The 24,146-nt window shown below is 34.7% G+C and overlaps 3 protein-coding genes across 5 annotated transcripts; all 3 read right to left on the reverse strand.

Moving 5' to 3' along the window:
• Positions 1-2,606: 2,606 nt before the first annotated feature.
• LOC121268357 (protein POLYCHOME-like) lies at positions 2,607-4,891 on the reverse strand. The gene is made up of 3 exons (XM_041172579.1): positions 4,732-4,891; positions 4,163-4,565; positions 2,607-3,244 (listed from the first exon to the last, which is right to left on the reverse strand). Exons 2-3 carry the CDS (start codon positions 4,550-4,552, stop codon positions 2,858-2,860), a joined length of 777 nt encoding a protein of 258 aa, XP_041028513.1. The 5' UTR covers positions 4,553-4,565; positions 4,732-4,891; the 3' UTR covers positions 2,607-2,857.
• A 3,090-nt stretch (positions 4,892-7,981) lies between these two features.
• Positions 7,982-12,229, reverse strand: LOC121268358 (transcription factor bHLH130-like). Of its 3 annotated transcripts, XM_041172581.1 has the most exons (7): positions 11,063-12,228; positions 9,227-9,355; positions 9,015-9,076; positions 8,763-8,930; positions 8,545-8,610; positions 8,385-8,453; positions 7,982-8,299 (listed from the first exon to the last, which is right to left on the reverse strand). In XM_041172581.1, exons 1-7 carry the CDS (start codon positions 11,562-11,564, stop codon positions 8,228-8,230), a joined length of 1,068 nt encoding a protein of 355 aa, XP_041028515.1. In that variant the 5' UTR covers positions 11,565-12,228; the 3' UTR covers positions 7,982-8,227. The 3 variants fall into 3 exon arrangements, 2 of the variants coding, with proteins under 2 accessions (XP_041028515.1, XP_041028514.1); XM_041172580.1 differs by having other exon boundaries at positions 9,015-9,355; positions 11,063-12,227; XR_005941151.1 differs by lacking the exon at positions 7,982-8,299 and having other exon boundaries at positions 8,381-8,453; positions 8,545-8,646; positions 9,015-9,355; positions 11,063-12,229.
• A 7,552-nt stretch (positions 12,230-19,781) lies between these two features.
• On the reverse strand, positions 19,782-23,706 carry LOC121268359 (receptor protein kinase-like protein ZAR1). The gene is made up of 2 exons (XM_041172583.1): positions 22,154-23,706; positions 19,782-20,649 (listed from the first exon to the last, which is right to left on the reverse strand). Exons 1-2 carry the CDS (start codon positions 23,484-23,486, stop codon positions 20,009-20,011), a joined length of 1,974 nt encoding a protein of 657 aa, XP_041028517.1. The 5' UTR covers positions 23,487-23,706; the 3' UTR covers positions 19,782-20,008.
• Between the last annotated feature and the right edge of the window lie 440 nt (positions 23,707-24,146).

The following is a 24,146-nucleotide window of genomic DNA, read 5'->3' on the forward strand; positions in this document are numbered from 1 at the left end:
GATCAACATCTTTGTACGGACATTTTGCAAGATGTCAGCAGTTGCCTATGCATGGATGTGATATCTTACCATCTTTAATCACCATTGGTTGAGAATATCAAAATTATATTAGAAACGTACACTTTCTCTGCTTAAACAATCTTTTTTTCTTCTTCCTATTAAATTATTAATGCATGCATGATGCTGATGATGATTTTTTAATGCTATTTTGTCATAGCTCAACTAGCAGCCATCTGCAGTGTGGTCCATATATAGAATTGAAAGAACCTGATCAATGAGATAATAACCGGAGCATCATCTTTATCTCAATCTTTCATATCAAAGCGAACGATCTTGCCCAATCTTTCTTGCAATCTCCTCGGAATAAGGTTCGCGGAGGGTCATTTACTATTGGGATGGTTGACTGTGATGGCCCTCTATACATTATATCAATCACAGCCATAATAAGCGTTGTAACTTGTAATATAAATCAGATAATTATTTAAATTTCATGGACTAATTCTGTCGATTTAACGTGATATGGTAACCAAAAGTGGGATCGTCGGTTTAAGCTGAAGAAAGGGGATAAAAAGACCTGCCACCAAATCATTTGTGTAGTTAATTAATTTTACTATCGATGAGATGAGAATCATATAACATAACTCAATTTTTAATATCTGAAGAAGGGATTTTGTTTCGTCGCATTTGGGGGAGTGGGTGGATATTCAAATCACGTTTGACGTCGACAAACGCAGGGAAACGAGAGGATGACAGGGACTATAACAAGGTTGGACATTTACAAAATTTATTCTCTCTCTATCTTATAATTAACTATTACTACTTATGTTTTGGTTTTATTAATCTCTCTCTATTCTGATTCAAAAATAAAATAAATTTCGTACAATAGAAAAATATAATTTATATATATACCAATTGCCGTCCTAAGTGGTCCATAAGGTTGAAAGAAGCTCAATGATAAGAAAAACTTTACTCATCATCTCCACATCACACACTACACATAATTTTTTTTTTTTTTATCTTTTTCCTTACCAAATATGTAGCATATGATTGATAAGTAGAATAATTCAATTAGTTTGGGAGGAATGATACCAAAAAAATTAAATAAAAATAAAAATAAATGTGGTGGGTAGTATGTGTAATGTGAGATAATGAATAGTAAAGCTACACACCAGTTCTTCTACGTATAGTCAGAAGATGCAAACGCCTGGGAGTCGCTGCCACGTCAATCTGCCACTTTAAAAAAAAAAAAGGATGGAAAACAGACGAAAATAGAAGTAAAAAGCTAGGAAGGAAAAAAGTTCAGACGAAAACAAGTGCATGAGCTCTTCGTCTTCGAATGGAAGGGGTCTCTCGATGTGGGTAGATGAACTTCAATAGAACATTTTGGTGATCTTCGTGTGTTCTGGTCTTCGTGGGTCTCATTTTTATCTCTGTGGGTTCTGCTCTTGGTGGGTCTCGTCTTCATCTTCGTGGGTTCTACTCTTCGTCTAAGTAGCCATTCACCAGTAGTACACTTTTTCGTTGTTCTATGATTTTCTTTTTCTTGGAAGAAAACAACAAAAGCACCTTCAGGCTTCAGATATAAATCCAATTGAATAATCACATGCGAATCTGTGATATTGTTGCTCGTTGTCAGGGTGGAGCCAATGCAGGACATGCTATCTACAATGCGAAGGGAAAGAAATTTACCCTTCACCTGGTTCCTTCCGGTATCCTTGATGAGGATACTCTGTTATTGGAAATGGAGTTGTGGTGCATCTACAGGGACTATTTCAAGAAATCGATGGCCTAGAGTCCAATGGGGTTTCCAGCAAAGGAAGGATACTGGTTTTTAACCGTGCTCATTTGTTATTTGACTTCCATCAAATGGTGGATGGGCTTAAGAGAGTCTGAACTTGCCAAATCTTTTATTGGCACAACTGAGGCATTGGGCCATGTTACTCAAGAGCAAGGTTATTCGGAATGACATTAGAGTAAATGACCTATGCCGGCACATGGATACTTTTCCTAAAAAGTTGGATCTTTTATTGTCATATGTTGCTTCAAGATTCCAAGGTTTTAACTATGGACCAGAAATGCTTAGGGAAGAAGTTGGAAGATACAAGAGGAAGATAAATCTAGGCTACTCAAAACGAGACGCCATGTTTTGTTTATTAAACGGTTCATTTCATTTTTGTCTACGTGGGCAGCACCAACTACGCAACGATTTTCCCACCCGACTACAATATAAGTTTCCCTTTTCATAAAGTGTGGGATAGTGAATCTTAACTGATGAGAATAATTTTTCTATTAAGAAACAACAAGGCATCTAATTGCGATCTCTCTCAATTCGGTGAATGATTTGCAATATTTAACTTAGAAATAATTCATTCTTATTTATAATATAAACATTTGTTTATAAGTCTGTTTATTTATAGTTATAATAGATTCGTAAGGCTGTTGATTATATAGCAATAGCACTGTATCTAATTACTCATAATTTTTACGGTTTTTCTAATAATTCTTGGGAGAGCCTTGTATGAACGCCCAGCAGAGCATGATACGCTTCTTTTGTCATACTCGGCAAGTAAGGGTGCAAAATATAGCCGTTTTTTAGTAAAAAAATGTAGCTGAAATTGAGAGATATAGCCATTATATACATCAGCTCAAAACAATTGTTACAACCACTCATAACCATCAAAGAATGATGGTGAAAAGAAACAAACATGCCAATCTGGTTCTACACCAACCAATTAGGAAAACTATGAGATATATCTACTTCATGAGTACCTGATATCATCAGATGATGATCAATCTTTCAATTCTAGGTGCTTCCGCTGACTCGTTTCTCCTCTAATTGCTGTAAAGTTGAAAAGAATCAACGCATAGACATCAAAGTACGAACTCTTTTCTCTCTCTCCGCCTTCTTAGCACTTGGTGTCCTCTTCAGTTTCTGCAGTTCCTCCATTACCACTTTCTCAACTTTGTCAATTGAGTTTAATAGCTTCTTCTGGGGTGTCACGAACTCTGATTCTCCGGCATTCTCATTAGCGATTCCAAGCAGAATCTTTGGCACTTTACCGACAGCAGGTGTGCGAGGTTTGACACCAATATCTGGATTTGGAGAGGTCAAAGAGAGATCGTGCTCGAGCTGAGCACCTGTCACTGGTAAAGAAGGATCAACAACGCTCTGCCCCTCAGTAGCAGGATTCTCAATTTGTTGGCCTTCGACATCTCTCAAGCGAGCTCTTCTTCTTTCTATTGCCTAGGATAAGTTTTCCAGGTTAAGTCACGTGGAATACTCTTGAGTTAAAAACTTAACACCAATCTGATGGTTTAAAAACCTTCAAAAATTAGTGCATTTCCCTTGGTATTTGAACTACAGGCAGTAGCAAAGCCTTCATAGACGCCAATGGATTTTGGTGCTCGAGTGAAGCAACCAAAAGATTTATTCAACACCCAAATCAAATTATCAAATAACTGCAGCTTCAACTCATAGATAATGGATGATATAAATAATAAATAGCTTTGCCAATTTTGTTAAAGCACTGGCAAAGGATTTAAGAACAGGGCGGGGTATTGAGTTCGATAAACAAAGGATGTAAGAACACTACCAATCAAGAGAAAACGCATTTAAACTAGATTTGTCGAAAGTAGATCAATATCAAATGGAACCAAGAGAAACATACCAGAATAAGAAACATACAAACACCCGATTACCCATAACTGAAAACTCTTTCTGTACCGAATAGGGAAACTAACATAACTGCTAATTCAAGAACCAAATCCAACTGAACTTGATCCAACTCCTAGTTCTTCCTTTATCCAGTCAGCTACGGAGTCACTAGAAAGGCCTACTAGGAAAAGAAAGTTGGGAACCGTGCTAAGAATATTGTTAAGTTAAATAGGTGAAAGCAATTAAACTGAACTCCTATTCAAGCACATTAAATGCTCTTCATGCCCTAAACAAGATTCATCATAACGAACCCCACTAATATCCCTACTTAATCTAGCAAAAGCAAGAAGATTCATAACTTGAAAGGAAATCCATTAACCAGTGATTCTGTGAAAATTAATGAAAGCCTCTAATTTAACTAAATAATTCGATCAAGATTGAATCAACTAAAAACAAACAAGAAGAAACCGGGAGAATGAAACGGGTGAACAAGAGTAGCATCATTACCCTCACAACCGAAGTAATATCACGAAGAGGGGTTCTCGGGTAGTACGACGGTAAAACACTGCTCCCGCGTCTACCCCGAACCGAACCTCGGCGAGTACTCTGAGAGTTTTCCCTACCCGATGCCGGAGTCCCGTACATAATCCGGCCGCGGACACTTCTTGGAGTTCCAAATCCACCTCTTCTGAGCCCACCACCTCTTGTCGCACCTAAAGCTGTTCGCCCACGCGTTGCTGGCGTTGTAGCAATTGTTACTCTTTCGATTGGGGATCCGAACAAGTTTGAACCCGTTTCCTGCTCTTCGAGAGGAACTCCAACACTGGCAGATCTCCTGCGAGCAAATAGCGACGCGTGGTCTACGGGCCTCGACATTCTGTCTCTTGATTCCGGCATTGTCACGCTTCAACTGAAACATACTAAAAATTAGATCAAGAAATGCGGTGATATTTTCCAGGAAAACAAGAGGATTAATCCGGACCCATATTTCATTTCCACAAAGAAAGTGAAGATGAGATTAAAAAGGCGACCAAAAATCAGAAGACAGATATGAGATCTGTGAAGAGACATTATACCTTGAGTGCAGTAGGGATTAAAAGGGTTTGGGTTTTTGTTCTTGATCGCATGAGAGGGAGGCGGCTCTCTGCTTGCGCCTAAACAGGCTGAGGAAGAAGAGCAAGAAGTTCTTCGTTTGAGATAGCCGGAATGGGCAAAAATTTTCGAAATGGTAAATGGGCGGTATTATAGATCATACACCAGTGAAGGAAAATTTTGACACGTGTTAGATAACTGTTGGATGTTTCGAATTTCCGAAATGTCCTAGAGCGGCGGGAGTGCAATTTAGAATCCGTTTAACTCGAAATTGCAATATCACCCACTTAAAGTAATGGGCTGAATAAAGTAAACCCCCCATTTTGAGATTGAGGTCCATTCATATTTGGGCCTGGGGGAAACCCCAATTGACGTACTAGATTTTTAAGTTTATGCTGACTCGTTGAATCAGACCACTAAAAACACATTGCCTGCGATCATTCAACATGATTGCAATTGATCTTATTGAGAATAAATACTTGCTTAATCAATCCTATGAAGTAACATAGTGGATCTGGAGCGATCGTATAAATCGAATATCTCTTCATATCATTAGACTAGGATAATTTACCTTTAAATGATTCAAGTGTATCTACGATAAACTCTTTCTCGATATATATCTATTTCAATATTACTTCGAGACTTTGTTATGAAATACCTAGTAAAAAATCTAATGAAACAACCAATGGCATTCGAACACAGTGTTGTACATGATTTTTTTAGTTAAACTAGTGGATAATGCTACTATGTCTCCTAGTTTATACTGTTTAGACTTCGTTTGGTTATACAGTTCAGATAAAGTGAGATGAGATGAGATATTTTAAGTAATAGTGAGATTTTTGAGTTAAGATGAAATGAGATAATTTGTAAAAAAGTATATGTTTAAATACCGAGATGAAATGATATGATTTTTACTTTTTGGGATTTAATAAAGGTGTGGATATCACCAATGATTGAAAATCATTTTATAATTATTGAGTCATAGTTATGAATATATTAATAAAAATTAATATTTATAATTAATTAAAAAAATATACTATAAATATATTTATATTTCAAAATATATTTTTTTAATCAAAATTACTTTATATTATCACCAAAAATTAAAATGTTGGGTTTCAGCAAAGGAGAAGAGGCGTGAACAAGGAGGAAGAATGATCTCAAAATGGGATGGGAAAAAAAATGCACTGTTTACATAACTTTTACTGTTTCGATAAAATCTGAAAAACAATATCGATCGTGCGAAATTGCTCATCTTTATTTTCTTGATCTCACGGAGATTTTTGTTTTCCTTGAAAAGTTTTTAAAACTGTTAAGAGATTATTTTTGTTTGGGTTTTGGGCTTTTGGACCGCTTGCATGTGTTGGACCTATCTCAAAAGAGGGGCCATACAGCCAATTACTTGCAGTACTTAATGTTAAAAAATATATATATATATATTTATAATTGTGAATTGTGTAACTGTAACGTAATCGTTTTAAAAAAAATGAATAAATATATAGAACTCACATAAAAAAATTAATTTTTTAATAGTGATCTCTAATTTTTTTCAAAGTAATTACGTGTCAGTTGCATATTTTATGATTGTATATAAAATTATTCATGTAAAAATTAATCGAAGCACCAAAATTCAAGGGTGCCCTAGATTTGTGGCGGCGGAGGAATTAATATTGTTGATTACAACTTAATTGTCATGTATATCAATTAAACAAAAGGAAGAAAACAATAACTAGTTTAAACCAAAGGCGCTAGTGCCTCAAGCTAGCTAGCTTGGTATTGATCCAGACTTGTCTGAGTGATCAAAATGCCCAATATTAATTAATAATGTACGTCCTAATTAGGAATTAATTAGCTCGCCCAAATTTATAAATTTGCTAGCCCATGCATGCATGATCTTCGATATCGATCAATTCTGTTTCTTTCTTGGTAGTACACATGATGCTCGATTTCACATGAATTCAAGCTGCATAAAAAGACCCTGAATATTAATAGTTCAGTCACTCAAAATTAGTATTTCGATACTAAGATGAAATAAAAACATCCCACTTACTATTTCGATACTAAGATGAGACTTGTCGTACAGTTCAGACGAGATAGTTTGAATATCTAAACCGGGCTTATTTTATCTTCTCGATGTGACACCACATTTTGGTTTATTAAAAAGAGTTCTAAAAATATATTTTTAAAACAAAATGATTCCCAAAAATATAAAAAGATAAAAACTAAAATCTTAAAAAAGTCAAAAAACTTTACTTTTTTTAAAAGAAATAGACGATGTGTATCTATTATATGACTGTAAATATTATTTATTTACTAAAGATACATCTAATGGTCACTGCGACCGTTGGGCGAGATACTAGCACTATCTAATTTTTTATAAAAAAAATTTTATTTATCATCTTTTATACTATGTATAAATATTTATATTTAAATAGAAATATAAAAATAATAAATTATATATTAACGTGGGATATTGAGATAAGAACGGACATTTGTATTTGTATTTAAATAGAAATAGAAATAGAATAAATCATATATTAACGTGGGGCATAGAGATAAGACCGGACATTTCTATTTTTTATACGAACATTACTACTACGTACCTGCGTAAGACCCATCACTCTGTCGGTCAGATCCACTTGTGTCGTAGTAGGCCGAAGTACAATTTTAGTAATGGCTGGGCTCACGACCTGTCCCCACGCGTCCGTCCTCCCAAGTCCCAACCTAGCTAATTTTGGTGACTGAAAAAGATAATTCCTTCGTCTTAAAAAAGCATTGGAAAAAATCATCACCCATTTTCCCTTCCTTTACCAAAAAAAGGGCAGGAAACGCGTGGGGCCGAATCATTTTCTACCAAAAAAGGACCAGGAAACGCGTGGGGCCGAAGCATTAAATCTGTTGCCTTAAATCATTTAAGTGTCATATTCTGCAAAAATGGATAGAAAGAGACAGAACATAAAGGCCATCCGAGCAGCAGCAGTTCAGGCCATAGATATTTTTCTTACTGGGAGTAGTTGACATGGACTCAATAATTGGCTCCTCAATAAATGGCTCGATATGGTCTATACCAACATGCATGCATAATTCATTGACATGAAAAGGTAGAACTCTTCTAATTACTTTGATTGAACTGAGGGTAACACACATAATTAAATGATCATATGAGATCTATATTATCTTAAAATGTTAAAAGTACCCGTACGTGTTGCTTGCACTGTATACAATTCCCCTCTATTTCATATGTCGTGTGATCAATTGGAAGTGTTGTTAGCTTTACAGACCTTAACCTGTTATTAATAAAACACAAAAAAAAAACACTACCGGCTTCCTATGTCACGGCAACTGAAAGGGAAATATCTAAAGCTAGCTAGTTCCAGTTCTTTATATTACTGATCAGCAAATAAATGAAAAAAGATCTGGTTTCTATAGAATTATTCTCCATTACTCTCTTATTTTCTGTACAGCAGAATCATGAAGTACTCAAGCAATTTGATTTGAAACTGGATTCTGCATGCTTAAACACTTGCAGTTGGCTCGATTCTCACTAAGAATCTGCGAAGTACATAAATTCGTGAGCAGAAAACGAATACAATATGGCAAGATGTACTGAGTAGAAGTTTAAACTTTCCTTTGATACCTTGAACTGGTCCTGGAGGTCTTTAATGTAGTCGACAGCCAAATCCAACATGTCTGCCGTGTTCGTTTGCTGCCGAGAAGTAACATAAATATCTTGAATTTTCAAAGAAAAAAGGAGACGATAACTACAGGCTAAGTTATATACGGAAAAATCAATATACCTTCTCCATGTTAGGGACAAGCTCTTGTAGTTTCCTCATTCGTTCACTAATCCGGGTTCTTCTTACCTGAAAGTGACTTACCCTTATAACATATCATGCTCACTACAGTAGAAGTATGCATTCCGCCAATTAAAACAGAAATTTATATTGCTTAGAGAGAATGAGAGCAACAATTAAAAAGAGACTTAAATTTATAGGTCAACAGAGATAAATTTTACCCGTTCTGCAATGCTTCGAGGATGGGTGGCACAACCACGCTTGGCTCTAATTTTACAAGGAACGGAATCTTGGAACAGGAACTTTTCCATGGCGACAATCTCAGAAGAAGTCTTTGGTAAATTCAAGTGGTGGGATAATGTTTGAGCCTGAGTTCCGATTCCTCCAGTCTAATTGTTGGAAAAAGAAAATCACATTATATTAAACTAGCAACAAGACATGCAGAAAACCAAACCCAAAAGCAAATTTGATACCTGAGTACCAGAAAATAGTTTTCCATCATCATCTTGTTCTCTTTTCATGGCAGTAAACTTCTCTGCAAGATGCGATGGATCATTCCAATAACCATACGGTAACCCAAGGTCATAAAACCGCGAATCATCATTTCCATTTCCGAGCTTTCCATCAAGGGGACTCTTTGCCCCAACACTTTCAGTTCCTATTTCAGAGATCTGTGATAACATACCTAGGGAAGAAGCTGGAAGTCTTGATGGGAAACTGATCTGGCTCTTCAATCTGTTAGCAGATGGACTTACATCTCCACCAGCATCATTTACCCCATCAAAGTTTCCAACACCTTTCCTGGAGGTATAGCCTGCAATTTGCTGATAAATCATTTAATAACTCGATCTAGTGTTTGATCATGAAAAAATCTACTTTGTCACAGCTCAATTTTTCGAATGGATTCTTCCCCAACATGATGAGTATCTTAGAATAAGACGATGAATTTGTTAGATGGCATGGAATGTACGGAAAATAAATATGACAATGAATTTTCCATACTATTTTACTCCTTAGATTAATCCCATGGAAATAAAATCTCAACTAAAACTGTGCCAAAACCACCGTTATGCTCGGTAGTCTGATTCACAGATCGTAGGAAAACTATTTTTTTCCCACGCTTCATTGACAACTCAGAGACCGGTGACGTAAGAAAGAGACCGGTGACGTAAGAAAGAGAGCTCCCTAGGCTTCACCTACTTCATGGGTAATGAAACTTCCGCGGTGACTTTAGTCACCACGATATTTTCCACGCATCACATTGCAGGTAACTAGCACCTTGCCGTCGATAAATCTTTAGTATTGCAACCCAGCTACTAATCATGATAGAAGTATTTCAGAGATGATTTTTTTTTTTTTTTTTTTTTTTGGTTACCCTAGCGCTAATCGCTTAACGCAATTGCTTGGCTATGTACCAATTAGGGTGTAAATCGGTCCGGTCCAGTCTGGTGATTTTCAGTCCATCATCCCAGATTGGATCGGACTGAACATCCATAGAGACCAAACCGGACCAATAGCTATCAGTCCATTCGATCCGGCCTAATTATTTTATTAATGTTTTCATCTTTTTTTTTCAAATAAATTAATAAAAAAATTATTTAAATTACTAAATTAAAATTATGTGAAATATTATTAATGTGGATTATGCAATTAACTCACTAAAAAAATATTTTACTATAATTATATTTATAATGTTGGTAGTTACTATTTACTAACTTAGATTTTACTCTTCAGTATGCATAATTATTAATTGTTGGGATGGAAACTGATTTTGGAGCTAAAAAATCAAGAAATAGTGAGTTCGCTCAACTGTCGTTCGAGCAAAACTCAACTCGTGAGTTCACTCGAGATACGCTCGACATTAGGCTCGAGCAAAGCTCAACCCGTGAGTTCGCTCGAGTCTCACGCGACAGTAGACTCGAGCGAGACACAAACCCTAATGTTCGCTCAAGCCACATTTGACACCGCACTCGAACCAATGTTAATGAATATTAAATAATTTAATTGTACATAAATTATTTCAGACTTGCTTGCAACTTAGGTATTTAAAAAAATTACCTAATTATTTTAATTAAGTATAAATAGTAGAGTATGTATGATTCTATAAATGTATGATGTATTAACTATTTACATATAATGACATAAATTAATATATTATTTATGATTTATTATTAATTAATAGTATATATTATTTTATATTTTATATGGTCGATGGAAATAAATTAGATGAAAACTACATCATTAATTTATATAATTACTATATAAAAATAATATATTAAATTATTAAAAATATTTTATATATATATATATATATATATATTGAAGTTCGGTCCAGTGACTCCAGTCCGGTCCAAAATTTGTAGACCTGAAGACTGGACCAAATTTCATCGGTCGATTTTGCCGGTCCGAACCGAATTCCTTACGGCCCTAGCTATGGTCAATTCTATATACAAAATCCAACAGGAATAAACGGGGAAAATGTTCAAAGCATTCTAATTGTTAACGAGAACAAGAACAATACCATTTGGGATAGATGTCAGGGAGAACAGACCAGCAGGCGAACTGCTTTGCCGAACAAGGTTGGAATTATCTGCTTTCGTTTGCACGTCGCGATCCACTGCTATCGAACCCACCAACCCATATGCGCCATCCATCGCAGAAGAAGTCGTGGCAGTCGTATATCTCGGATAATGGGGCGGGAGACCACTAGAATAGCTCTGCTGGGAGCTCGCACCGTTCGTAGCCGCCTCAGTCGCGCCCATCACTGGTGGCTTATCCTCAAACTGTTGGAAACTCAGCGAAGCTGAATTTCCATTGCCACCGTAGTTCATGAATCCTGATATTAATCTCTCTGAGTCAGAGCTCTTTGTGAAATCGCCCCTGTTGGCACCGGGTTCAACACAGCCCTCGGTGAAATTGGACAGAAGCGAGCTCGGCGCAGAACGAAACCGCAATAACCCAGACGTGGTATGGGGATTCGGGAGCTGTTGGTGCTGATAATAGAGCTGGAAATTTGATTCCATGGAATACTCCTCTGTTTTCCTCTCTCTCTGTGTTTCAAAGCCCTAGGAGAGTGGACTAAAACTCAAGGTTCATGGCACTGTTTGATGCTGGGGAGCTTTTGCTTTTTATATAAATCATTCACTGCTTTCCCCAGAAAATACTGGGAAATATTTATTTTCTTGGAAAATTCTCAGCTTGATTTATAAGCAGACTCGGATAAGATCTTCGGGAGGAAGCAACCAAGGGGAAAAGCGGAACCAAAGCATAAGCTACTGGGACTGGTAAACCAAAAATAGAAAATAAAAAATTAACCCTAACTCGAAGAAAACGATAGCCCGTAATTAAACGGGAACATTGAGGTCTATGTTGAACGGAGACAATAGAGATCCAGGTGCAAAGACGAACTGAGAGGGAGAGAAAGGGGGGCATATATAAGAGCAAAGGAAGAGGGGGGAGATGAACTGCAGGCTTTAGGTTTGCTTTTCAAAGCACCGAAAGCAAGGAAGATCTTGAGCTACAGAGAGAGATGTAGAGAGAACGTAGGCGGAGTTGACGGCAGAGAGAGATAAAAAGAGGCAGTATTTTTATCTTCTTTCTTTCTTCTCCTATGTTCGTGTAATTTCAGCGACCGAGAGCAGGAAGTACAGAGAGAGGCCAAATAAAGAAGCTAGAAATACCAATATGGTAATCTACAGTTCAAACGCCTAAACTTGTCGCTAAGAAAACGAAAAATAAAATAATAATAATTACACATTAAAGAGGATTTATATAATCATAATAAGAAATTTTATATAAAATGATATTATTTTTATTAATTATTTTATAAAAATATTTATTATTTAAAATATAATTATATATCTATCATTTAAAAAAAAAATAGTTTCATGCAATAAAGTCATAAATGGACTGCAGCTCGTTTGAAAAATGATATGAGATGAAAAATTTATAAATATCAGTGAGATAATTTGTGAGTAATATTAAAATAGTTTGAGTTAACATGTTTTATTATATTTTTAGAAATGAGAGAGAGAAAGTTAAATAAAAGTATTATAGAGTTAAAATATTATTCGAATATGATTTTTGTTTTAAAATTTGATAATGTTGAATTATGTTTTATGTTTTGTTTATAAATTTAGAAAAGTTGTAATGATTAGATGAAAAATTTAAAAATTTAAAACTGAAAAATGTTTGTATTTAAGTGATGTTTGAGAATGAAATGATATAAGATGTGTTGAGATAAGTTTCCCAACGAGGCCTAATTTGTTGTCGTAGTACCTAAGATCTCATAACCAGCCATGGTTCAAACGTATTCAAACTTCAACAACTTAGAGCGCTGGTATTGGTTTCTCTATATACATATTTAAAATCACATCTTTTGAAAATTAATTTTACATATTAAGAAAAACTGTCATATTAGATTATGCATATTTGAACCAAATAATAATAAATTATTATTATTTTTTATTTTTTATTTTTTTCTTAAATTATTGTTTTTATATATTTTACAATTAGCACCATGTGCTCAAAAATATCAATTCCATATATCTAAATATTACCAATATCATATATCAAAATGACCAATTTTATCAATAAATATTAATATGTATTAAAAAATATTTTATATTATCAAATTAATACAAATTTCATATATCAAAATCATCTTAATACAAATTTCACAAAGTTGATTTTAATAGGTGGGAGAGAAAAAAATAGTAAAATAATATTTGAAGAGTGAATAGTATTTCTTCAAATTTGAAGAAATATTATTCATAAATATGCAAAATTTTGAAGATTCATAATCCAATATATGCCAATTTAGAGTGATATTATGTAAATATAAAGATGAATATGAAGATGCATAAGCCATTACTAATGCTCTAACGACAATAATAAAATATTATTATTTTAGTATTATTTATTTTTTTCCTAAAATTATTTTTTTTCTTTCGAATTTATTTTTGTTAGTGGAGAGAGAGAAAGGATAAATGAATGTTTTGAAAGAGAATTTGTTCTTGTTGGTGTCGAGAGAGAGGAGAGGAAAGAGAAAAAAAAAAAAAAGTAGTAAACTAAGTTTGTAGGGTGAACAATATATTTTTAAATTTGTAGAAATATTGTCTATAACTAGGCATTAGATATGCATAATTCAATATAATCTAATTTAAAGCCATATTAACAGCTATTATGAAAAAAATGGGCTTAAATAAAACAAATCCACAAAACTTTATTTTTTTCTTCACGGAAATCTAGATATTGTTTTTACAAGAAGACGATTTACAAAAGATGGGGATTAGATTCTCGATGCAATAGTAATTAAAATATATAATAATTGTCTTATAAATAAATTTTTTAATATGGATTCAACGTCAAATTAAGTGAACCATGGACCACCTACAGCTACAATCTAGAGTATCGATGCATTTTGACCATTAAAGGCTTGTTTGTTTTTAGAGATGAGATGAGATGAGATGAAATTAAAGTTAAAAAATTAAATAAAATATTATTAGAATATATTTTTTAATATTATTTTTATTTTGAAATTTAAAAAAGTTAAATTATTTATTTTATTTTGTGTAGAGATTTGAAAAAGTTATAATGATAAAATGAGATAAGATGAGATGAAATGAGATGTTTTTTAAAAACAAACGAAGCCTAATTTGCAAGAGAGATTTTCGAAAAGAGAAATGATTAAGTAAATAGGATTAGTGCATAAAATATTTCTTTAAAAATAATATTTTATTAATAAGTTACAGTCTTACAGATGGGTTATTATTGTATCAGTACTCTTTCGAAAATTAGGATCTACGCTCACCAATAATGAAGTAAAAATTTATTGAGACGAGAAATTCTTGAAATTTGAAATGGGCTTGAAAGTTTCAATTATAATATTAAATAGTCTTTTTTTTTTATATAAGTCCAAACTCAAAACATAACTCATAATTTTTGTTTTAAATAGTCACAACAACGGTGATTAAATTTATGAGATTTCTATGTGCTCCTTGCTCCATTAGTTGGTTGGGAATATGATGTTTACATGCATTAGAAAATGCAAAGATAGACTACTACCAATCAAAATTCTTGTTATGTGCTAAAAGGCAATATTCGCTTCGTTTGGTAAGTAAATTCATCTCAACTCATCTCAATTCATCATTACAATTTTTTTAAATTCCAACACAAAATATAATAAATAATTCAAATTTTTCATATCCTAAAATAATATTCATATTAAAAAATAATATTCTAACAATATTTTATCATCTCAGCTCAACTCAGTTCAACATCCAAACTCAACCGATCTAATGAAGACAAATATCATCCATATATACATATATATATATATATTAAATTTTGCTAATATTTAACTCTGGCTGTCACAAAATTATGAATGATTTAAGGAGAAATTTCATTTTGCTCCCTCAAACTTTCATACTATTCTTAATGTGCCCCCCAAATAATAATTTCGTCATAGTTGACTCTCTAACTTTCAAAACTTATCAATCTCCGCTTACATCTACCATCAAGTTAAATGGAACGAAAAGTCGAGCACGTGTTGCTTACATGCAACTTCTTCACCTGCAAAGATAAAAGCACCCCTAAGGAAAAATTTCACTTTGCCTTCTCTATCTTTCACACAATTCTCGATTTGCCTCCTAATGGGAATGTCACCATACATATCAAAAGGCTCCACCGGATATAAGAATGTCACCATACAAATATGTTTATACCAAAATTAAAGGCTTGCAGTAAATAAAGGCATCATATGTTGTTCCCTGATGGAATAAGAAGTCTATTACATGCTGAACAACCAAAAGTAGTCTACTACCAAAAGTTTTCTAATACCAATAAAACCATAACTACACCATTACAACAAAAGTAGTATAATTTGCTTTCTTAATACCAACTAACAGTAGTCTATTTCCATTTCTAATAACAGCAGTAGTCAATATTTCCAGTTTAGTCTCTTCCCTTTTTCCTTTTGATTTTGGTTCATCATCTCTAGTGCTTGCCTAATTGTGGGCACCACCATACATGAAAATGACTCTACACCATTTTCTTTTTGCATTGATGCATTAGCCTTGACATGAGGCATTTGAGGGTTGGGTGGCACTTGACCAACTATGAATTACACCATTCATCTTCCAAGATTGCCCCAAGAACACAGTCTTACTTGTGCTGGAGTGCTTGTATTGACATCTAAGTCCACCAACACAGGTGGCCGTGTACTAGTTTGTGAGCAGTGGCCCTCAAGTCTTGCAGATTGCGTCCTTCTAGTCCTCTATGCTAGACCATGCTATTGTAGATTCCTCATGGTATCACTGGTGACTTGTTTGGCTCCAGATGTGGTAGTTGACTTGGGTGCTTGTCTGGGGATCAACTTGGGCACACAACCCTTCCCCTGTAGTTGACTAGTGATGAATGAATTTTGCACAACACATCACAATTATCAATTAAAATGGCTTCTGAAATATTACTAACATTCCAAGACTACAAAGAGAGTATTTGCAAAGTGAACGGACCACAGTTTGGTTGTTCAGCATACTTATTCCATTAGGGAACAACATATGCTGCCTTTATTTACTGGCAACATTTAATTTTGATATAAACAGATATGTATGGTGACATTCTTATATCCGGTGGAGGCTTTTGATATGTATGTCGACATTTCCATTCGGGGGCAAATTAACAATCACGCAAAAGTTCGAGGGGACAAAGTGAAATTTTTCCTTGAGGGGTACTTTTGTCTTTGCAGGTCAAGAAGCTGAAGATGAGCAGCGCGTACTCAACTTTTTGTTTCATTTAACGCTGATGGTAGACGAAAGGGAATGATTGATAAATTTTGAAAGTTAAGACGGTCCACTATGACAAAATTATTAGTTGGGAGCACATTTAGAATTGTATGAAAGTTCGATGGGGGCAATGTGAACATTTTCCATAATTTAAAGATGCAAAATTGGTTTTCTTTTTTTGTATCGAAATGAATCTTGTTAATTATTTCTGTTCTAGGCCATGTGAAATGATCAGTTTAGTATCATCAGACATGGCCTCGTTTGTTTTCGCAGATAAAATGAGATGAGTTGAGATAAAAGTTAAAAATTGAATAAAATATTGTTAGAATATACTTTTTTAATATTATTTTTGTTTTGAAATTTAAAAAAGTTGAATTGTTTATTTTATTTTGTGTGAAAATTTGAAAGAGTTGTAATAATAAAATGAGATAAAAAGTTTTATAAAAATAAACGAGAGCTAAAAAAAACCATTCACGTGAATAAAATGAACTTTAGTGTCAAAAAAATAAAAAATATATATATATATATAAAATGATTATATATTCACTATGTTTATAGCAATTATTACATTCGTTCGCTATATTTTGAAATTATAGCAATTACTTTTTCTTGTCAAAATTTCAATAATTTAAAGTGGTTTGAATTCGAATATGAATTGTGAATAATAGTGAGATGGATTATGAATAGTAGTGAGATTTATGAGTTAAAATTAATGAATAATAGTGAATAATAGTGAGATGAGTTGAGATGGATTGTAAATTCAAATCAGAAATCAAACTAAGGAAAATATTTTAGTCACAAAATGATTACATAAAAATAATATTACAAAGTGACGTGATTTGATGTGATTTGTCATATTATAAAATTATTTTTATTACAAAATAAATATAACAGATCAAATAAAATCACGTTAATTTATAAAATTATTTTTATGTCATTAATTTGTAGAAATAATAATAATCTACTATTTATGTCAACAATCCCTAGAAAATTGTGGTCAACTCATAGGAAAAGGCATATATAAATGCCCGGAAATCATAGGGAGTGGGCGGTGATATGCTTTTCGAGTAGCCGAGAGTCGCGTGAGCACCGGATTCACGCCGAATCCGATTCTTCTCGTCGTTTTCGGCTTTTCACGAGCGCCGTCTTTTAAAGACGGGGGAACTCATCGACGTAGCAAACTATTATACACTACATCTTCGATCGATTCACATGTAAAAGATTCATATTACGTCAGCTTAATAGAATACGAGTGTGCTGTTAATGTATATAGAGTATTTGGTTACAATAATTAAAAAAAAAAAAAACGATAAAGACAAGAGTGGTAAATCAGTCAATTTGTATAAAATAAAGTTGTAAGAATATTATTATTTAAAAAATGAATATAAAATAATAATCAAGACTGGTCACAAGGATCAGGTTCGAATATAGCCGAAAATATGTTGCTCAAAAGAGAATCTTTTTATTCCTTGGTGAGAAGAGATCAACAAAAAAACACACTGATAATTTGATTATTCTTTGAAAAAGATGGAAGTCAATTATATCCCCCAAAAAGAGACAAAATGCTGTACAATCTCATCGCTGAATTTCCAAAATTGATTTATGTATAAGGGGTAATTTTGAGAAAGATAAGTGATGACACTTGAAAATATCAATGTTAATCCAAGCAATATTTGGTTAAAGTCATGTCAAAATTAAAGGCATTCATGGACTTTGTAAGGTATTGTTGTGGTCCCTTCGTTTGTGATAAGAAAGTAAACCAAAGGGATTGACAAAATAAAAATGGAGGGTGAAAGATACAAGACGATGCTTACACAATCAAAGCCCTTCATTTATTACAAAAAAAAAAATTAAAAAAAATTATATTCATCGTTTTCATATTACATATTATATATAATTTTTTTTATTAAATATGTGATATATAAATGATGAGTAAATAAAATCAATTAATTTATAAAAAATAAATAAATTAAAAATTAAAAATAAATAAAAATAAATGTATTTTGTAAGAATGATGAATAAATTTTTTGTTTTCTTTAAAAAGGTTGCTGTTTGTTGTTTGGGTGGAAGAGAACATGGCCACGTGAGCTCGCATTTACTTCCATGAATTTGTCTTGTTTCTCTTTCAATCCTTGTGTCAGAGTTTATTTATTAGGACTTGTAATCTGTCTTGTTTCAATGGTTTATTTACGTAAAATTAAATCATCTTATTTTATATAATTATTATAATTTTTTAAATTTTTTATATAAAATATAATAAATAATTTAATTTTTTTAAATTTTAAAATAAAATAATTTTAAAAAATTATATTATAATAATAAATATTTTATTTCATTTCATTTCATCTAAACTGTATAATCAACTATTCAAGGAGGGGAATAAAATTAAAGAAAAAATCTAATTGTAAGCGATTCTCCGTACTAATACGTGCACCCATTAAATATGATTAGTCAGAAAATAGATTTTATTAAAAACAGTGCTAATTTAAATTTAAAATATGAAGACAACAATATTAATATGTAGATTAGTATGCAAACTTACTTGTACATAACAAAACTCAAAATTAAATAATGACAATAATAATATAAAGAACTGGTTTGTGCACGTGTGTTTTGAATTTTATACATGTTGCTGATACCTAGTTTGAACTTATTATTTGGACTGAAGATATTTTCAATTATCGTTTCAAACATAGATACTGAAAAAAAGAATTGTAGAAGATGTTGTTCCTCTTTCATGACATCTTTAATTAACAAACAAATAATTAAAATTTATTTTAAACTACGAGTAAATAAAAATCTAAATAAATGGAGGATCTAATTAAAAAAAGGACTTCTTTATTGAAGCAATGATGCTAGAAAGATCTCTTCTTCTTTTTTTCTATATAGAGCATCGGTCGTCTTTGAGCTTTATATCTTAAAAGAACAAAAAAGGGCTTCTTTATTGAGAAGCAATGGTGCCTGAAAAAATGTCTTTTGTGGTTAGAGAGAGAGAGTAGGAGGCAGGCATGAAATATGAACGTTTAAAAAACATGCCCTAGCTTTTTGAATCCAACGTTCTTCCATTTCCAAGGATCTTTCGTACAAATTCCATATCAATTTGGTGGGTTTTCAGGAGATTAGAGGAAGATGCTATTCTTTTTCCATGTTGCATGGATTTTTCACATCTCTACAGTTTTTTTTTTTTTTTTTTAAAGAGCTAAAAATAAAATCGAATTTCCTGAGCAGTTAATTTTGACCTAAATTCGGATTTATTCGCTCTTTTTCTCCGGATCAAAAGCTCATCTGATCTGCACCGATCTCGTTTTCGGTTTTTGGTATGGGCCTATGATCGGCCCAAGCATTTTCTTTTTCGAGTCTGATTGAGACTTGAGAACCTCTTTTGTTAGGTTCGAGATGAACACGTTACTTCGACAACTCAGAGATCAAGTGTCACATGTCCTTGAACATCAATTACACCGGTTGGAATGATATCCTTTCATTGCTAGGAATCCACAGGGCTTACAATTCACAGACTTTCACACCCTCCACCAGACAAAATTCAACACAATGTCACGGCTAACAATAACATATCTAAGAAAACATACATACATAAGGATAGGCAGATAGCCCTCCAACCAAGGATTTTTAACCATCCAGCAGCAAGAACCGGAACTCTTAAGGGGGTTCTTTAATTGTTTTCATTGCGGTTTGATGCGATCCAGACTCTCCGACACCATTCCCATCCTAGGTCGCACCTCTGGATCGAGTTCAGTGCAGTTGAGTGCAATATGAAATGCAGCAACAACTTGCTTCTTTGCATAAACCTCGGGCAGAAGTGCTGGATCTATAATCTCGGACAGGGGGCGTTCCTCACGAAATGCTTTCCTTACAAAACTCTCCAGGGTCTTACCATTGTTTTCTGGTCCTGCATCTGGCAGCCGACCAGTCAACATCTCCAAGAGCACAACACCGAATGAGTAAACATCACATTTCTGAGAGAACTTGCTCCCAGAAACTCGAACCTCGGGCGCCATGTATATGTTGGGAGGAGTTGAAATGTTTGAATCTATTGCAGGGGTAAATACGATTTGGTTCGCGTTCTGCTTTTTTGATGCCGAATTGGTAAACTTAGCAGTGTTCGAAACAAGGCGAGCAAGCCCAAAACCAGAAATGTAAGGCTGGAGGTCATCATCAAGAAGGATTTTCGTTGATTTTATGTTGCCATGAACATGTTTCCTCGGGCTGAACTCGTGTATGTATGTTAAACCCCTGGCCGTTCCTTGAGCAATTTTCAACCTTGCTGCCCACGACAGTGCTGGCAAAGAATTAGATGGACCCCCTGCAACAATTTAAAACGAGGATACCAACACTGGTTAGACGACAAAGTCAACAAAATGCTTAAAAAAACTATGGTCACTACTTAGAACAGCCATCGACCAAAGGAAAAGTGACAACAATTGTCAAATAATCACAAGTTGCCTTTCATATGTGCAATGCAAGTTTAAGTTCCTCGCATCATTTGACATCTGAGATGTAAATCCATAATAAAATACGTTTAATCAATCTACAGAGAACATATATCTTAAGACTAAACAGAAAAAGACAACTGTTGCTCGTGGTCCATATTTTTTCTGTACGATTGAAATGAATTTAAGACTTTGTATTTACAAGAGTGAGAAGTGTGGTGGATTGCAAGGACCACGCCACTCAGTACAAGTTGTGAAATAAATTGACATATGTACTCAGGAGACATAATGAAGGGCACGAGCACTAAGAACACCCTGAAAGATATGCGTTCATCTGGTGCACGAGCACTAAGAACAAAAAAGACCCAAAACGTGTGCCGCCTAAGTTTTTCATCCCCAGAATAGAAAAGGAGAAAGGAAACTACCAACTAGTAAGCTAAAAATGAAAGAAGAAGCGAAATTGTCTACTTCAGACACCTCGGTATAGTTATAAAGTTAGAATGTACATTTGTCACGAACGGAACATACAGTCATATTAAACATGAACATAGCTCCAGATATGGTGGCAGTAAGTTCAGATTTTTATGGACTGCCTTTTCCATTTCTTTTACCAACTGTAGCCTGAAAGATCACCAAGCAGCTAATCATACCTTATAAGTTATGATATATATATATATATATATATATATATATATAGATATGGAAAATGCTAGTGGAGTCTCTTGAACTTACCGCTCAATCTTATCGCCCATGCATTTTAATTTTTTTTTACTTAATTGTTAAAGAAATGACTATTAGTGAAATTATATATTTTTATTTTTATTTTTTTCTTAATGATTAAGAATATTAAAAAAATACTTCAAAGAAAATCAGAAGAAAAATTTTAGAGCAATGCAATGGGGACTGCATTGCAGGTCTATTCAATTTTATCTTTAAAATTTTTTAAAATTACAATAATATCCTTCTCAAAATAATATCTTTTTTTCCATTTAACGAAGAGTTTACATATGCGGTCTCCATAATAGAATTTATCAAAATTTTATAACTAGCGGTACGTATAGCGGTAAATGCGGGCTAGCATGATCCATATAGAACATACAGTTTCCATTTGGACAAATATATAAGAGACATACGGAAGAAAAGTTAGAACTTTGAAACGTTCAAACTTAATTTTCTTGTTTCCTGGTATGGCCAGCTCGTGAAACGTTGGACAAATATATAAGAGTAAAGTCACTATCTAATGAGTATGTGAAAGACAGTTTGAAGCTGTTTGGACTTAACCAACACGGAGTTCCCATCTTCAAAAACATCCAAAAGAGTGAAAAGCTGTCAAAATCACCATCGTTATCAACAAATGGAGGAGGAGAGATACCATACCATGCAGTGCGGTGTACAAGCTTCCGTTGCGGATGTAATCGGTAACCAGCAGTTTCTCATCGTCTGCATAGTAATAAGCTCTCAACTGCACGATGTTGGGGTGGTGGACCCTCCCGATTGCCCCCACCTCGGATTCAAACTCCTTGAATCGCCACGTGGCATCGCCTTCGCTCAGCCGCCTTACGGCCACAACCGTGGGTGCCGCCGCACCTGGTCCCCCTCTTCCAGCCACCACCTTGTACACTATCCCACTCCTGCTCTTTCCAACCACGTACGCCGATGCCCTCAACAAATCCTCCAATTCCAGGTTAAACCCCTTGCCCCCCTCGTCCACCACCACGTATTTACCCTTTTGCCCTTCTTCCTCCACGACCTCACCCTCCTCCTCTTTCTGTTTCCCCGTTTTGCCCTCGCCAGACCTCCCCCACTTCCTCCGAGACAGCCACACCGAGACCGACACGGCCCCCACCACCACTGAAACGCCGGAGATAATCCGTATGGCTGATGAGCCTGCTTTTCCGTTCCCCCTCTCTCCACCGCCATCTGGGAAACTAGGGCTGTGGTTGGTGTTCTCTGGGTTCTGAGGATCCACGGCGCTCCTGAAAACATTTGGGTTTTGAGCTTCGGGGCATGGAGTCTGCAACGGAAACCCACATAAGCTAGGATTCCCAGCGAAAGCCGTGGGCCCCTGGTTCAACAGCGATCCCACCTGAGGAATCTTCCCGGTGAGATTGTTGTGTTGGAGATCCAAGCTCACTATCACCGGGAACTGTCCGTAAGACTCGGGGACTCCGCTCGAAAATCTATTATAGGACAAGTTTAGGGTTCCGGAGAGATTCTCGAGCTCGCTGAGACTTTCAGGGAGAGACCCATTGAGTAAATTCGATGACAAGTCCAAGTGACGCAGAGTTTTAAGGGCACGAATTTGGGCCGGGATAGGGCCCGAGAGAGAGTTGTGAGAGAGGTCGAGAAAGAGAAGTCCGGTGGCATTGAAGAGATGGGAAGGAATGGGCATGGAGAAGTTGTTGTGGGCGAGACAGAGTCGCTTGAGCGAGTCGAGTAAACCGAGCTCTGAGGGGATGTAGCCGGAGAATCCCTTGTTGGGGAGGGAGAGCCCCGTGACGCGGTTACGGGTGCAGACAATGCCGTGCCAATGGCAGGGAGTTGGGTCGGATTCGGACCAGGAGTCGAGGGCACGCTTCGGATCGGAGTCGATGGCGGCTTTGAGAGCGAGGAGGGAAAGGCCATCGGGAGTGAGAGAAGAAGATAGTGGAGAACCGGAAAGGAAAAGGAAGGTGAGAAATGAGGCTATTTGAAGGGGAAGAAGAGACATTTTATTTCATAAAATGGCACTCTCCTAATCTTTCGTTTCATCAGGTTGTGTCATGTGTGTGTTTAGCAACGAGGAGTTGCAGAGAGCGAGCGAGTTTGTGTGAAGAGGGAGAGGAAGAAGAAGAAGGAGAAGAAGAGAGAGGGTTTCTTTTCAAAGTTTGAACTTCAGTGTAGGAGTGTTCTCGAGGTAGTTAGCTACGTGGCTATACGATTTGAATTTTTACGACCATCTACCTGTTTATTTGAACCCAGCCAACAGAGATATAAATACTCCTTAAAAAATGTTTATACTTCAAGAATAGAACAAATGGGTAATCTAAGGTTGGTCTGGGTAAAGTAATTATCTCACTTTATTTTATTATTATAATTTTTTTAAAATTTTATATAAAATATAATAATTTTAAAAAAAATTTAAAATAATAATATTATTAAAAAAATTTAAAATTATCTGATTAAACCTTATTTAGCTAAATCAAATTTTTATACTGTACGAAAGTTTGAAATTGATCGTCAGCTTTTAGTTTGACTTTGATTGGTCATCCAATTAGTTTGGCAAGTGAGTTGATATGCACAATCCTCGTCTCATTTTTTATAATTATAATTTTTTAAAATTTTTATATAAAATATAATAAATAATTTAACTTTTTTAAATCTCAATTTA

The sequence above is a fragment of the Juglans microcarpa x Juglans regia genome, chromosome 5S, assembly GCF_004785595.1.
Source record: "Juglans microcarpa x Juglans regia isolate MS1-56 chromosome 5S, Jm3101_v1.0, whole genome shotgun sequence".
Lineage (NCBI taxonomy): Eukaryota > Viridiplantae > Streptophyta > Magnoliopsida > Fagales > Juglandaceae > Juglans > Juglans microcarpa x Juglans regia.